Source organism: Typopeltis vanoorti, chromosome 2 (genome assembly GCF_054136105.1).
Source record: "Typopeltis vanoorti isolate ZY-2024b chromosome 2, IOZ_Tvanoo_1.0, whole genome shotgun sequence".
NCBI classification, from domain to species: domain Eukaryota; kingdom Metazoa; phylum Arthropoda; class Arachnida; order Uropygi; family Thelyphonidae; genus Typopeltis; species Typopeltis vanoorti.
This window is the reverse complement of record NC_143550.1, coordinates 70,301,177-70,317,582: the sequence shown is the minus strand read 5'-3', so window position 1 is coordinate 70,317,582 and position 16,406 is coordinate 70,301,177. Positions and strand designations below refer to the sequence as shown.

Below are 16,406 nucleotides of genomic sequence, written 5' to 3'. Positions count from 1 at the left end.
GTAATCATACACAAATTTGGTGCATCATCCTATCCTCCCATCAGCAGTAATTACAAAAGATCCCAATGGATAGTGCCACTGTAATCTTGATACACGTGATCTGTTCCTTGATGTTGAGGTAATTTCATTCTCACTTTTTGCCAAGCATGTGCCTTTGATAATGCTAACTTGAGCTGCCAAAATATAAGCATATAAATAATTTAGTTAGTGAATTATTTATTTTCATCCCCATTCCACACAGTTTTTATTCCAGAAACTTAAACATGTATCACTATAATAGCTGTGGAAACTTAAATGTGGAAATAATGATGTCAGATTATCCAACAAGCCTAAATCTTCTGTTATTTCTAATATGACTTGCTTTAGAATAATACACAAAATGCAGAGAGTTCAGTTTTTCAAAATTATAGGAATGGATTGATTTGGACATGGGTAGATATATAATGCTGCATCAAGAGTGGGAAATGAAAAAGATCAGTTTGAGTATTAAAAAAACACAGTAAATAATGCCTTATAAATATAACAAGCTCTAGCTAATGTGTGATTCTCCTGGATTCATTTTGTAATATAACCTACTTCTTCCCTAATTTTTTAAAAATCATTCGAATTATTTTATTAAATTAAAAAAAAAATTAGACTGAAGAAAATATATAAGAGAAAAGTTAAGAAAGTTCAAGGTCTAATTGTATGTTTTATATGTATCCCACCAGTTAGGGATGAAAATAATGAGATCATAAAAACTTGGCATTATTTGGTAGCTTATTGCAAGCAGCCATAAAACAGTATAGAAAGATAAAAATATGTCCAAGTTTGACCAGCAACAAATAACACAACACATCCTATTAATACCGAGAAAAATAATTATTTCGATTACTTTTAAAAGCATGATGTAGGTATAAAAGTAAATCAATGTGACAATCAAGGGTGACTGGTTATCAAGTAACATGGATTATTTTCAGGTTGTAAGAAATTGCTGGATGGTGGTTGCGCAACAAAAGGAACTCATGTAGTCTAATCAATGAAAAACAGTAACTTTTATATGTGGCTAGTTCTGGATTATAGCTGCTGTTTAATGTTTCTGGAAATGGTCCTAATGAATAATAAAAATGCTCTTTCTTATAATCTTCAATGCAAGAGGCAACTTAATGATATTCTTTTGCTAAGCAGAAGAATGACATTCTGTCTCGTTTCTTATATATATAAAAAAAGTAGTCTTTTCTTCCAGTCTTAATTTTTATAACACTCGCATCTCCAGACAAGATGAAATTACTTTTTTCAAGTAACTCCAGCATCCAATAATAAATTTAATTTAATCCTTTATCTAAGTGTAAGCAAACAAAGTTTGCGCCTGAAGTATCTTCAGGACTGAGGCAACTCGTGGTAAAGGTGGACCAAGCTCTCATCACTCCTTGTCTTAGTATCTCCCATAATGCAAAACACATCTCCTTGCAGACATGTATAATGCTATGCATTAAGGGAAGGGCCACTATGCAGACTGGATTCTACCTTTATTGAATGTTCAAGTACAGGTCAAACTCCAAAAACTCAGCGTTGTTCCCCTCAGAACCGGTTGGCTCTGCACTGTGGCAACTCACCCCACCACTGACCAGAGCCACTCATTTGCTCATATCTGAGGTGTAACAGCCATGCCTCAGTTAACTTCATGGGCTACAGCATTGCCATTCATTACCCCCCCACCTTCACCACAACCACCCAGAACCTGGGTGACAGCATTGCCATTCATCATGAAGCTTCCAATCGGTTTCGACCTTTATTGAGGTCTTGTCAGTGGGAGCCAGACCCAGAGGTGGTGATAACAAGGTGGAAGCAATGGAGAATTCATATTTACCTACACGAATTGCCAAAAGGTGTCTCACCTTATTATTAAATTACTCTGGATTTAGAGAAAGAAGTTGGAGTTTTTTTCCTGCTTGGTTAGACTATCATAAATTTAGTTTAATCCTTTATCCAAGTATAAGCAAACAAAATTTGCGCCTGAAGTATCTTCAGCACTGAGGCAACTCGTGGTAAAGGTGGACCAAGCTCTCATCACTCCTTGTCATAGTATCTCCCATAATGCAAAGCACATCTCCTTGCAGACATGTATAATGCTATACATTAAGGGAAGGGCCACTACCCAGACCAGTTTTGACCTTTATTGAGATCTCATCAGTGGGAGGCAGACCCAGAGGGAGATACTAAGACAAGGAGTGATGAGGCTTGGTCCAACTTTACCACGAGTTGCCTCAGTCCTGAAGATACTTCAGGCGCAAACTTTTTTTTGCTTACATTGGATAAAGGAGTAAACTAAATTTATTATAGTCTAACCAAGTGGGGGAAAAACTTCCAACAACTTTTTCTACATCCAGAGTAATTTAATAATAAGGTGAGACACCTTTTGGCAACTCGTATAGGTAAATATGACTTCTCCATTTCTTCCACCTTAGTATCACCACCTCTCGGTATGGCTCACACTGACGAGACCTCAATAAAGGTCAAAACTGGTCTGGGTAGTGACCCTTCCCTTAATGCATAGCATTATACGTGTCCACAAGGAGATGTGCTTTGCATTATGGGAGATACTAAGACAAGGAGTGACGAGAGCTTGGTCCACCTTTACTATGAGTCGCCTCAGTCCTGAAGATACTTCAGGCGCAAACTTTTTTTTTGCTTACATTGGATAAAGGAGTAAACTAAATTTATTATAGTCTAACCAAGTGGGGAAAAAACTTCCAACAACTTTTTCTACATCCAGAGTAATTTAATAATAAGGTGAGACACCTTTTGGCAACTCGTATAGGTAAATATGACTTCTCCATTTCTTCCACCTTAGTATCACCACCTCTCGGTATGGCTCACACTGACGAGACCTCAATAAAGGTCAAAACTGGTCTGGGTAGTGACCCTTCCCTTAATGCATAGCATTATACGTGTCAACAAGGAGATGTGCTTTGCATTATGGGAGATACTAAGACAAGGAGTGACGAGAGCTTGGTCCACCTTTACTATGAGTCGCCTCAGTCCTGAAGATACTTCAGGCACAAACTTTGTTTGCTTACACTTGGATAAAAGATTAAACTAAATTTATTACAGTCTAACCAAGTGGGGAAAAAACTTCCAGCTTCCAATATTTCTTGGCCTAAACATAGAATAAACATTACCTCCTCAGTATCCAGGAAATTAGTTTCTCTTTTACTCCAGACATTATTTCTGAATAATTATTAATTCTGTGCAAATCAGAAATACATCCAACTGTAGAATATCTGCTATTTAGCAATATCAGATGATCTTACATTATTTTTTTAGTGGAGGCTGATTTTGATCAAATAAATAAGAAAGGATAACTTTTGGTTTTATTATTTATCACGTATGTAAACATTTCCTAGAGTAAGAGAGATTAGGACGAGGAGGCATGGCATTAGAAAGAATTTTTGAACACTCAAAATGCATCCTGTTAGCTGTTTTTTGGAATAAGGATCGAATACCTCTATCTATGCTATGAAAAAAAAATCCATCAGGGATACCTTATTCGGAGCAACGGTGAAATTATGTCCTTTTGATAAAATAAAATGTTCATTGTCTGTTAATGGATGGCAGGAAACATTGATAACTAGTCTATCCGTATCACAGCCATTATTACTAGTTCTAGAGGGGCTCACCAGTAAATCAAACTTATGCTTTAACTTCTCACGAGAAGCATTAAAAACTTTTAGGTATGAAGTCGATGACTACCAGTAGAATCTGATGTGAGGGGCCTGAAAGTTGAATAGTCTCAGAGTAAAAGAGACATTTTTCTCTCATATTCTCCGAGACTATTCAACTTACAGTCCCCTCACATTGTATTCTACCAGTAGTGAAAAAGACTTAATTCTCTTATAGATATCCTATATTTTAAGCTTACATGGTGATCCGAATACATTTTTGAAAATTATGGAGACAACTACTGTGTCGGAATAAAAACTTTAGTTTAATATAACTAAAATCTACATTCGACGTTTTGACCTTTATGTCAAAGGTCATCTTCTGGAGCATACAACTATACACAGACAACAAGCTACACTACAATCAAACTGGTTTGTTAAAGTTACTGACCAACCGCTACAACAATTGTTGGCCTGACCTCTGGAGAGAAAAAAAAAAAAAAAAAAAAAAATATATATATATATATATATATACACACACACACACACATCAATGCTAGAGTCCTATTATTAGTGTTATCTGTTGGTTGTAGAAATACATTGGGCACAACAACAAGTCTATGTATCTATCTATATACATATATTAACATAATGATTATAAATGTACATTCCAGCCAGTTGGTATAGAATGGTTTCTAATACTAGCTGAAGATTGGCTAGAGTCCTGACTTATGCTGGATCTTATATATTAGGTAGGCTGAATGTGTGCCATCCAGATCCTTGGAATCTTCATGCCATCTTTGCTGTTGATATTTGGGTGGTTTATCAGGATTTCGCAGGCTTCCTTAAATTTCCTTTCATACCAGGTTTTTGTATGGTGTAAAGAGAGGGTGCTTTTCCAGTTGATTTGGCATAAGGTGTTGAGCACGTGATCTGAGAGGCCTGCTTCACCATTGAATATATTTCAATAGTGAAGCAGGGATATAATTTACCAGCTATAATGTTGTAGGATTCTGTTGATTTTTTATGATAACCCTTTAATGTATGGGATGGCTATGGTTTTATTGTAATCTAGATTCATTTTTGTTGTTGTTTTATGGAGTATTTTATTAATAGTATTTTTGTTATAGCCATTATTTATGAATGTGTCGCTGATGATTTTTAGTTCTTGTTTCAGGGCTTGCTGGTTAGAGCAAATTGTTGTAGCTCTGTTTTTAAGGGTGTTAATGACTCCATATTTTTGTGATGGGTGGTGGTATGAATTAACATGTATTTATTGACCCGTGTGTGTGTGTGTGTGTGTGTGTGTGTGTGTGTGTGTGTGTGTGTGTGTGTGTGTGTGTGTGTGTGTGTCGGTTTTCGGTAGACCATGAAGGATAGACTGCCTGAAGGAAGAGGAAGACATGTGACTAGTGTGTCTAGGAACGGGAGCGAGTTTTGATTTCGATGGTAAATTGTATGCGTTCATGTTGTTTGTTCAGGTGGCTAAGGAATGTGTTTAGTGTTTGTCGCCCGTGCGGCCAGATCGCGAACATGTCATCAACGTATCTAAGCCAGACTGTTGGTCTTAGCATGGCGGAATCAAGAGCCCTTTACTCAAAGGTTTCCATGTAGAAGTTAGCGATTAGGGGGGTGGGGGAATAGTGGTGAGCCCATGGCTGTACCTTCTTTTTGTAGGTAAAATTTGTTTTGCCACACAAAGTAACTGGACTGTAGCACGTGGGCAAAGAGGGCCGTAATGTTGGGCGGAAATTTGTTCTGTAGTAGGAGAATTGTGTCATTGATGGGGACATTTGTGAAAAGAGCAGAAACGTCAAAACTGACTAATAAGTCATCTTTGTCGAGTGTTATGTTTTTCATTTTGTTTATAAAGTGTTGGGTGTTCTTTATTGTAGGAGGGGAAATGACCTACCAACTCCTTGAGTGTTGCCGCTAATTTCTTGGCTAAGTGGTAATTGGAACTGTCTATTCCTTCCACGATTGGTCAAAGGGACACATTTTGTTTGTGTATTTTCGGAACCCCATATATTCTGGGGGTGGGGATAGTGGGGTTTGAGTTTTTTAATCGTGTCTGGTAGCCAAGAAGTGACGGACTTGAGTAGGTTCTCTGTTTTATCCTTTATCCTTTTTGTTGGGTTACCATTTTATATGTGTTGTTATCGGCTACTAGTTGGTTCATCTGAAGTATGTATGTTGACCTGTCGAGGATGACAGTGGCATTGCCTTTATCCGATTTCCATTGCCTTTATCCTCAACATACATACTTCAGATGAACCAACTAGTAGCCGATAACAACGCATATAAGCTGGTAAATTATAACCCAACAAACAGGATAAAACAGAGCAACTACTCAAGTCCATCACTTCTTGGCCACCGGACACGGTTAAAAAACTCAAACCCCACTATGCCCCCCCCCCGAATATATGGGGTCCCGAAAATACACAAACATAATGTGCCCCTTCGACCAATAGTGGAAGGAATAGACAGTCCCAATTACCACCTAGCCAAGAAATTAGTGTCAATGCTCAAGGAGTTGGTAGGTCATTCCCCCTTCTACATAAAGAACACACAACACTTTATAAACAAATTAAAAACATAACACTCGACAAAGATGACTTATTAGTCAGTTTTGACGTTTCTGCCCTTTTCACAAATGTCCCCCATCAATGACACAATTCTCTACTACAGAACAGATTTCCACTCGACATTACGGCCCTCTTTGCCCAAGTACTACAGTCCAGTTAGTTCGTTCGTGTGGCAAAACAAATTTTACCTACAAAAAAGAAGGTACAGCCATGGACTCACCACTATCTCTCCCCCCCCCAACTGCTAACTTCTACATGGAAACCTTTGAGTAAAGGGCTCTTGATTCCGCCCCGTTAAGACCAACAGTCTGGCTTAGATACGTTGACGACGTGTTTGCGATCTGGCCGCACGGGCGACAAATGCTAAACACATTCCTTAGCCATCTGAACAAACAACACAAACGCATACAATTTACCATTGAAATCTAAAATCAAAACTCACTCCTGTTCCTAGACACACTAGTCACACATCTTCCTTCAGGCAGTCTCTCCTTTACGGTCTACCGAAAACCAACACACACAGGCCAATACATACATGCTAATTCATACCACCACCCATCACAAAAATATAGAGTCATTAACACCCTTAAAAACAGAACTACAACAATTTGCTCTAACCAGCAAGCCCTGAAACAAGAACTAAAAATCATCAGCGACACATTCATAAATAATGGCTATAACAAAAATACTATTAATAAAATACTCCATAAAACAACAACAAAAATGAATCTAGATTACAATAAAACCATAGCCATCCCAAACATTAAAGGGTAATCAGAAAAAATCAACAGAATCCTACAACATTATAACCTCAATGCCATCTTTAAGCCACCCACTAAACTTAAAACCATATTCAGCTCCTCTCCTCCCATTGGCACATCCTGGAGTCTATTGCATCCGCTGCACCTGTAACTTACCGTACATTGGTGAAACAGGACGGACAATTCCTATACATAAGAAAGAACACATTAGACACATCAAATATAACCATTATGGTGAAGCAGGCCTCACAGATCATGTGCTCAACACCTTACACCAAATCAAATGGAAACGCACCCTCTCTCTCTCTCTCTACACCATACAAAAACCTGGTATGAAAGGAAATTTAAGGAAGCCTGTGAAATCCTGATAAACCACCCAAATATCAACAGCAAAGATGGCATGAAGATTCCAAGGATCTGGATGGCACACATTCAGCCTACCTAATATATAAGATCCAGTATAAGTCAGGACTCTAGCCAATCTTCAGCTAGTATTAGAAACCATTCCATACCAACTGGCTGGAATGTACATTTATAATCATTATGTTAATATATGTATATAGATAGATATATAGACTTGTTGTTGCACCCAATGTATTTCTACAACCAACAGATAACACTAATAATAGGACTCTAGTGTTGATGTATAATTTTTTTTTTTGTTCCACCAGAGGTCAGGCCAACAATTGTTGTAGCAGTTAGTCAGTAACTTTAACAAACCAGTTTGATTGTAGTGTAGCTTGTTGTCTGTGTATAGTTGTATGCTCCAGAAGATGACCTTGACATAAAGGCCGAAACATCGAATGTAGATTTTAGTTATATTAAACTAAAGTTTTTATTCAAACACGGTAGTTGTCTCCATAATTTTCAAAAATGTGTCTCTTATAGATAATGTACCTACCTACATGGAATGAGGAGCAAAAGCAAAAAACTTAAAACCTTCTTTGGTCATCCATCTAGATTGTATGGTCTTCCAAAAGTTCATAAACCAGGTATGATGTTAAGACCAATCGTGGATTATACAGGTTGTTCCCCTTATAAAATTTCAAAATTTTTATCAAATTTACTCACTTCTTCAACTAGAAAAAGTGCTACTTATATAAAAAATACTTTGAATATCAAAAATGAAATTTCGGATCTTCATTTGAACACTTTGGATATTATGATTAGTTTAGATGTTATTTCATTATTTACTAATGTTCCTTTATCTGACAGCACTGAATTACTACAACAAGAATTTCCTTCAGACATTGTTAAAATATTTGATTTTGTAATACATTCTGGTAATTTTTCCTTTAAAAACAAGTTAAATCAACAAATCGAAGGAACAGCAACGGGCAATCCTATTTCTCCTGCTATCGACAACTTCTTTATGGAGCACTTTGAACAATGTATTTTTGACATTTCACCTAGACATAGATAACATTTTTGAAATCTGAAATGGCTCTTCTTATGAATTACAACAGTTTTGTTCAAAATTAAATGCACTTCATCCAAGGATCTAATTTACCCTAGAGGAAGAAGTAAATAAGCAGTTAGCCTTTTTAGATCTTGTAATTCTTTGCCAACCAGATGGTAACCTACATTTCTCAGTTTGAAGGAGACTCATACAGGCCATTGATGAAAGAATTGCAACTTATTATTTCCACTTTTTTTTATCTAATGGTTATAAGAATTCTTTCATCAAAAGAGCTCTTTCAGCAGTTTTGGTATCTCTACCTCTTCAAATACAGAAGAAATAACTCAGATTCCTATCCCTTAAGTGCAAGGCATTAGTGAATGCATAGCAAAAGTTTTAAAATCACTAAATATTTTTGTTGCCTTTTGCTTCATCAGAAAAATTTCCAACTTTCTCACTTCTCCAAAGGACAAGTTTCCACATCCAGATGTCTAGCAGATTCCTTGCTCCTGTGGGTTATCTTATTTCGGGCAAACAAGAAGATCTGCTTTTAATCAGCTAGAAGAACACAAGTCTTATATTCAATACCTTGAACCTGAACAGTCTGAACTTGCGGAGCATGCCACCAACACTAGCCATAGAGTTCATTGGAACAAGACAAGAGTCCTTCACAAAAGTAGGTTCTCATGGAACAGCTTTATAAAGAAACATGTGAAACTTTACTTCACTCTCTTAACTTAAACAGATCCGATGGTCTACGTCTATCCCCTTTGTAGGAGATAGTACTTTTTAAATCAGCTAATCTTTCCTAACTTTTTTAATTGTACATATATATATATTATTTAATTAATTATTTATTTTTTATTTTATGTAAGTTTTTTTTTCTTTCTTAATAAGTTAGGAAATTTAATGATCCTTTTTAGTTATCTTGAGAAGTCAAGAAATCAAATACCTCAGTTCTAATTCTTTCAAAAATAGCTATGATAAAAAAAAAAGTTTTTTTTTTTTTTTTTTATCATAGACAGAAAAAACAATAATACAGAAGAGCAGTATCCCTCCTTACATGTCGCTTTTCATGGACAAGACAGCAAGGATATTGACTCAATAAGAAATAAAAGTTGATTTCTCTAAGAGTTCAAATCTCCTTTGAACTCCAAACTCTTTCACTTCCGAAAACCAAGAGCGAAGATCACTTGTTCACAGGGAATTTGTTATGTTGGACACATGGAACTGTCAGGAGAGATATGTACATTGGAGCACATCAAGGACATGGAGAAAAAATAAAATACAAATCAGGATTAGCACCAAAGAAACAAAACATCAAATACTATGGTAGCATACAAAAATGGTCTACAATGCCTATAATTTCCTCATTCAAAGAGTCATCAGGAATGTTAAAAAATCCACATAAATGCAACGAGAAGAAAGGCATGATACTACATCAGGTTTAGTCATCTTTCATATTGATGCAGGTACATCTTGGACAGTCTTCTCATCATGATGTAACATGAGTTGCAAGTGCTCTCTCCATTGTTAGTCTTTTTTCAAATATTCTGTGTTTATGGTTCATTAATTTGCTTAATTTTTTTTTTTTTTTTTTTTTTTTTGTGAAACTCAATTATTTTATTTTTTAAATTCACTTTCCTGATGAAGATGCTATACTGTATGTGACAATAGTAGAGATTTCAAGGAAATCTGACAATGAAATAGTCTGCATGTGGAATTTATACCAGACTTAAAAAGTTGAGGCCACATTCCCATCCACAGAAATCTCAGAAGCATATTATGGTTTTTTCTTCACACAATCAGTAAAAAGTGGCCAATAGAGAAATGCCAGAATATACATTTATGCTTTTATCCTAAAATTATGGCAAAGAAAGCCAAATTGAGCAGGTCATGGATCTTAAGGGCCAGTGAGTACCATAGATTATTAATATACATTATGTTGCAGCATACGATTTTTATCATTCTGCATAATTCAAAGTATATAAACTGTACAATTTAGTTAACAGTAAGGATCTGAAAATGTCTTAGTAACAATGACAAATTTTGTCACTCTGACTGAATTGCAACTTGAGCACAGTAAAAACAAGTAAACACGTCAACTGAGAACAGTTTAAGATAAGAATGACCTACAGCCAATGTTTAGGAAAGTCATTATTTAAGAAGTTACTATTTCAAAGTCTGCAGTAGATACTAAAATTCACCTAATTCCAAGGTATTACTAAACACCCAAAACTAAAGCTAAACTTGAATTAAATCAAGGCATGGAATGCAATAAACACTAAATTAAGACTTCTAAAGATTTTTCTAAAGGAAAGGATGCTTTATTTTTCTAAGTGATGCAGGTGTAAACATGTAAACTTTTTTAAATTAACTTTTTTGTTCAATTACTGGGCTTCTCTTCTTCTCTTGGTGATGTTTGCCAATGTTCTTCAATTTTTTGAAATCTACTTACCTTCACGTATTCGATAGGAAAAATATATGATGCTTCAGTGGCTGACTCATATGGTAATTACATTTTTGTATTAGATATATGCAACTATCTAATTAATACTTTGCTATTACTACTTTTTTTATGGCATTTTTACATTTCTGTATTAGAGAAACTGAATACAGTAAAACCCCATTTTTACGTTCCTGCAATTTATGTTTTTCCTGCCATTTATGTCATTTTCTGTTGGTCCCATTTTAAGGCCTATTCTTACGCTATATTGTTTTCCCACCATTAACAACTTGATGTGGACGTTATTTCCCATAATTTGTGACTTTTTTCTGGGGTGGCAACACTGATTTTCGAATAGATTTCCTCTTATTCAAATCGATTTCTGTGGAAATCTGCACATTTCTGTTCCCAGATGGTGTTGCTTTTGGCTGTAGTTTCGTTTTCGCCAACACGGTGACTTGCATGCTTGCAGCAGTGATGTAGTGATGAGCGATACCGTGATTTTTCAATCACAGTATGAACTGGTACCATGAAGTTTCCATATCAGTAATTTTAAACTGTCGGTAGTTCGTGGCACCTGCAACGTGTTATGCTGTGATTTCACATTCACAGTGCTGTATTGAAATCGTGAACAAGGATCATACACAAATTGTGAAATGACATTCACACTTCTACCAAGTAACAGTACAAATGTTACTCATGAATATTAGATATCAGTGAATAAACCACAGTTCGTGAAATATCGCTTCACTAGCTTGTAGTGTTGGTGTTAGTAGTTGCAATTCAGAAGCATGTGGTATATTGCAGAATTTCTGCTACGTAATTTAGCGTGTGACAGTTGCTTTCAGGTTGCGGTGATGGTAACATGGAGTAAAAAAGACAGAAAATATATTTCGGTAGAAAAAAAGATGGCAATTCTGCGACGTGTAGATTGGCATGCCAGAACACGTGTACAATTAGCAAAAGATCTTGGACTCTCTCTCATGTCTTTGAAAACGATAGTAAAAAACAGGTCAAGCACTGAATTCAATGCGAAGCAATCTGGCACTATGTCAAAAAAAAATGAAAATATATCCGGACAGCGACATACGATGAATTGAATAAACTTGTGGTGGAGTGGGTTTGTTTCTATGAGAGTGTCGAGTATTCCAGTCGATGGTACTATACTCCGAGCAAAAGCCCTTGAATTTGCTGCAAGGTTGGGGATTAATGGTTTTACTGCGTCAAATGGATGGATTGATCATTTCAAGACTAGTCACAATATTGTGTATAATCAAGTGTGTGGAGAAAGTAATAGTGTTGAGGAACTGTAAACCAGTGGAAACATGAACTAAAGACTTATTCAGGACTACAAACTGAAAAATATTTTCAATGTTGATGAAACTGGGCTCTTTTATAACATTCTGCCAAGTAAAACATTGTGTTTTAAAGGAGAGAAGTGTCACAGTGGAAAACCCAGCAAGCAGAGGGTAACTGTTTTGCTTATGGTCAACGCTGATGGATCAGAAAAATTACTTCCACTGGTAATTAGTAAATTTAAAGAGCCAAGTTGTTTTAAGAACGTGAAAAATTTGCCTACTAAGTATGATGCCAGCAGCATCTTCACATCCAACATGCATGCTCTGGTTGCTAAAATGGGGAGGGGGGGGAAATCACTGCAAAATACTACTACTGCTAGACAATGTCCTGCACACCCTGAAGATCTGCAGCTCAGAAACATTAGATTAGTGTTCTTTCCCCCTAACTGCACAAGTGAGCTTCAGCTATTAGATCTGGGCATCATCCACAGATTTAAATGGAAATATAGAAAAATGCTTGTTGAAAAAGATGTGTTTATGCACGATAATGGTATGGACCCAAAACAAATGACCATATCAATCCTTGATGCCATGAATTATGTGGTCAAAGCATGGCTGCATGTTACTCTTGAAACCATATCCAACTGTTTCCGGAAGGCAGGAGTTACATTTGTGGAAGAGGAGAAACAACTACAGGAGGAAGAAGAAGATATGTCAGAGCCCAACAACTTGATGCTGGTGTGATCACATTAATGGTACCAAGTGTAGAAGACATCCTTTCCAACCACCTTGGTGAAGAAGAAGAAGAAGTGGTTGAAGAAGACTGTGATCAAGAACCTATCGTCCCTACTAGTAAAAGCTATCTCTGTTTTGAGGTGGTATATTGCAAGTGCATCAGGAGACAATGGGGCATTTAATGCCTTATACACTGTGGAGAGGCAGGTGGAACTTATAAGAGTGCAGAAAAAGCAAATCTCTAATCAACAATTAAAGATTTTTTTAAATAGATAAATGTAAGTAATTGTAAATTCATTTATTTTCAGTTATTAAATTTTGTAATCTAGTATGTAGAGTCACATACTAGCAGTAAGTCATCTTTTAGCCTTTTTTAAACGTTTTTTACATTTCCTGCTATTTACACTTTTTTTCCATCAGTCCCCTGGAAAGTGTAAAAACAGGGTTTTACTATATATACTATTGACTGGTAACAAGGATTCAATACATGCAAAAATAACACATATGCATCGATAGGTCATCTAACATTTTAGTGTACTCATCTTTCAGTGTTGAGTTTGCATACATACACTCTTGAATAGGAGGGAGGGAGGGAGAGAGATCCATGGATCGACTGCATATGTCACTGCTTTTTTTTTTTCATAATCTACACGAACATCAGCATCATGATAATAACATGCAATTAAAGTACTTAATTTGGCAGAGTATACAATGATTAGCATACAGTAACATGGTATATATATACAGGGTGTTCGGGATAAATTTGACATATTTATAATTAATTATATTTTTCCGTAAGTTACATGTATTAACACACACTTCTCTTCATTTAAAAGTTTGGACCCTTCTTCATTCATATACAAGATGTCAGAAAGGATGGATAGCTGGAACCCACCTGAATCATGGAAGAGAATAACTTGTATCATGATGATTCGTGCCCGCCATCAAAATAAGGATATTATGACTGCTGCCCAATGCTCCCTGAATACAGTAAAAACAATCAGGCATGAACTAGAGACTTGCAATGGTGACTACGAGGATGTAGCAAGAAGAAAGATCCCTAGCAGACGATCTGATTGCGTTCGTACAGCAGAATTCCTCGCAAATCTGCAGGAACAGGTGTTGAAGAACCCTGGCATTGGAATTCGGGCTTTGTTCGTGGAGTTGCTAACTGTAGTCAAGCCCTGGATAACAAGGGTAGCCAATGGTAGGCCGTATGTATGGCAGCAGGATTCGGCCCCTTGCCACACCTCTGGGAAAAGTCAAAAATGGTTGTCTGAAAATTTCTACGACTTCACCAGTCCAAATGTTTGGCCTCCAAACTCCCCAGACCTTAACCCCATGGATTATTTTGTATGGGGCGCAGTTGAAAAAGACACCAATCGCACTTCCAGTAATACAAAAGCCCAGTTAATGGATAAAATTAAAACAGTTTTTGCGGCCCTTCCCAGGGAGACTGTAGCATCAGCTTGTTCGAGGTTCCGAAGCAGAATTGAAGCTGTGATCGATGCTAATGGTGGTTATTTTGAGTAAATCTTGTTGATAGTATTGTAATTAACTCTGCCTGTAATGTTTTTTTGTCAATTCATTAAATTTAATAGATACAAAGAAGATTTTCTTTTTCCTTACGAAACTGTCAAATTTATCCCGAACACCCTGTATATATATAAAATTACGTTTAAATCTATAAAATTCTCAGGAGGCAATAATAATTCTTACAATATTACTAAAATAGTGTACCTCTAAGTAATTGTTACTAGTTATTATGAAATACTCTGATCTGACTTTCCCTTTCAGTCGTTTCCGACATTGTAGGTATTGCCCACATAGTATTCTAGGTGAGATTTTTACAGGGTAGTTCACCACTGCTTCCCCCCCCCCCTCCATTTTATCTGGGCTTTGGACCGGCATATGGCTGTAATCCACGTGTTTTCATGGGGCCGGTTGGCCTGTTCTAAAAACCCTACCTCCGCATGAGACTGGCTAACTTACCTTTAGTCGAAAGAGACCAGGTTTCCACGTCACTGACGGGAATCGAACCCAGGTTTTTCTGACTAAAGGACTTCGTCTATACTGACTGAGCTATGGAGGCTCTATGAAATACTTCTCCTTCCTTACTGATAATTCTTAATTCCATAAGTAAGCCTGAAATGCAATCATAAATTCTAAAACTATAAAATACGTAAAATCTGTTAGCTTACATTTCAGTTACCAACATTACAGATTTTAATAAGATAAATTTTAATAATGCACAACCATCAAGATAATCAAATCATTGAGAACATTTACCATCAACATAAGTGGATGATTTTGTTTCAGAATTTCCTTATCTTCTGTATAAAGACTGGTATCCTCCTTTACAAATCCCTCCTCATCATAGATATATCTATCTAAAACAAAAAGAAGAGAAACTTTAGTGATATATATGCACAAAACAGAAATTGCTCACACAAGTAAAATACATAATGTTACCTAATAGCTAGTTCAGTTATTTGGTTTTCTAGCCATATGTGCTTTGATCAGTATTTGGTAACCAGGTATATGATGAATGTGACTACAATGTACATTACTATCTTCTGATATGTGCATGTGTGTAACTGTTTTAAAAACTGCAGTTGTAACGGTTAATGAAAGCAAACTATTTGGCTTTACAGAATTATTTATCAAGAAGCAATATGCTAGGGCACACATTCGTGTGATGAGCTTGTATCAAGACCATCACATATATTTAACAAATATCTTCTGTTATTGGTACTATTTGCTTTTCTGATTTTTTATTTTTGAAATTGGAGAAAGACTATTTTTCATTTAGGCTTCAGATGTTAAATGTGATAATACCTGAAGCCATTTTAGAAAACATGACATATTCTCAAATAACAAACATTAGAAGAATGACATGAAACAATAAAAGAAATGAAAAATCACCAAAAGAATATAAAACTGCAGCAGAAGTAATAAGATATGCAAGAACTAGATTTAACCAAAGATTTCATACATTGTATGAAATCTTTGGTTAAATAAATATATGACACTGGTAAAATACTCAGCAAATATATGCTAAAATAACAGAAGAATAAGTTTTTTAAACTTAAGTTATAAAAATATATGTAAAAATACTGAAAAACAGAATGGCTCCTTATCAGAAAGTTGTAAATGAAGAACAAAATGAATTAAGAAAAGAGAAAAGCTGTATTGACCTTAAAACACAACTCACAAAGAGAGAGAGAGAGGGAGAGATCCTTAAAATACTAATGGGGAAAAAAAAGAAAAGAAATGAGAGCCCAACTTAGAAATGCACCTAGCATTCACAGATTATAAAAAAAAAAGCTTTTATGCATAAATTTATTCAAGCCACTTTATAGTCCAAATATATGAAAACTGTAGAAAAGGCAAATAAAAAAAAAAAAGAAAAAAAAAAAGCAACAACAAAAAAAAACCCGTAGCTCTCGGCCAATATCGACAATGCACTTTGATTGGAAAAACCTGGGTTCAAATCCCATCTTGATGCAGAGAACCTTCATCAGGGCTTTTCAAGTAGAAG

General features: G+C 35.9%; 1 protein-coding gene across 1 annotated transcript in view; it reads right to left on the bottom strand.

Moving 5' to 3' along the window:
• Positions 1 to 16,406, bottom strand: part of LOC150109149 (transient receptor potential cation channel subfamily A member 1 homolog) — a 475,501-nt gene that overhangs the window by 144,804 nt on the left and 314,291 nt on the right. The window contains exon 17 of the mRNA XM_090411752.1: positions 15,155 to 15,255. Within this exon, the coding sequence (XP_090267878.1) occupies positions 15,155 to 15,255 (101 nt within the window). The remainder of the gene's footprint in view (positions 1 to 15,154; positions 15,256 to 16,406) is intronic.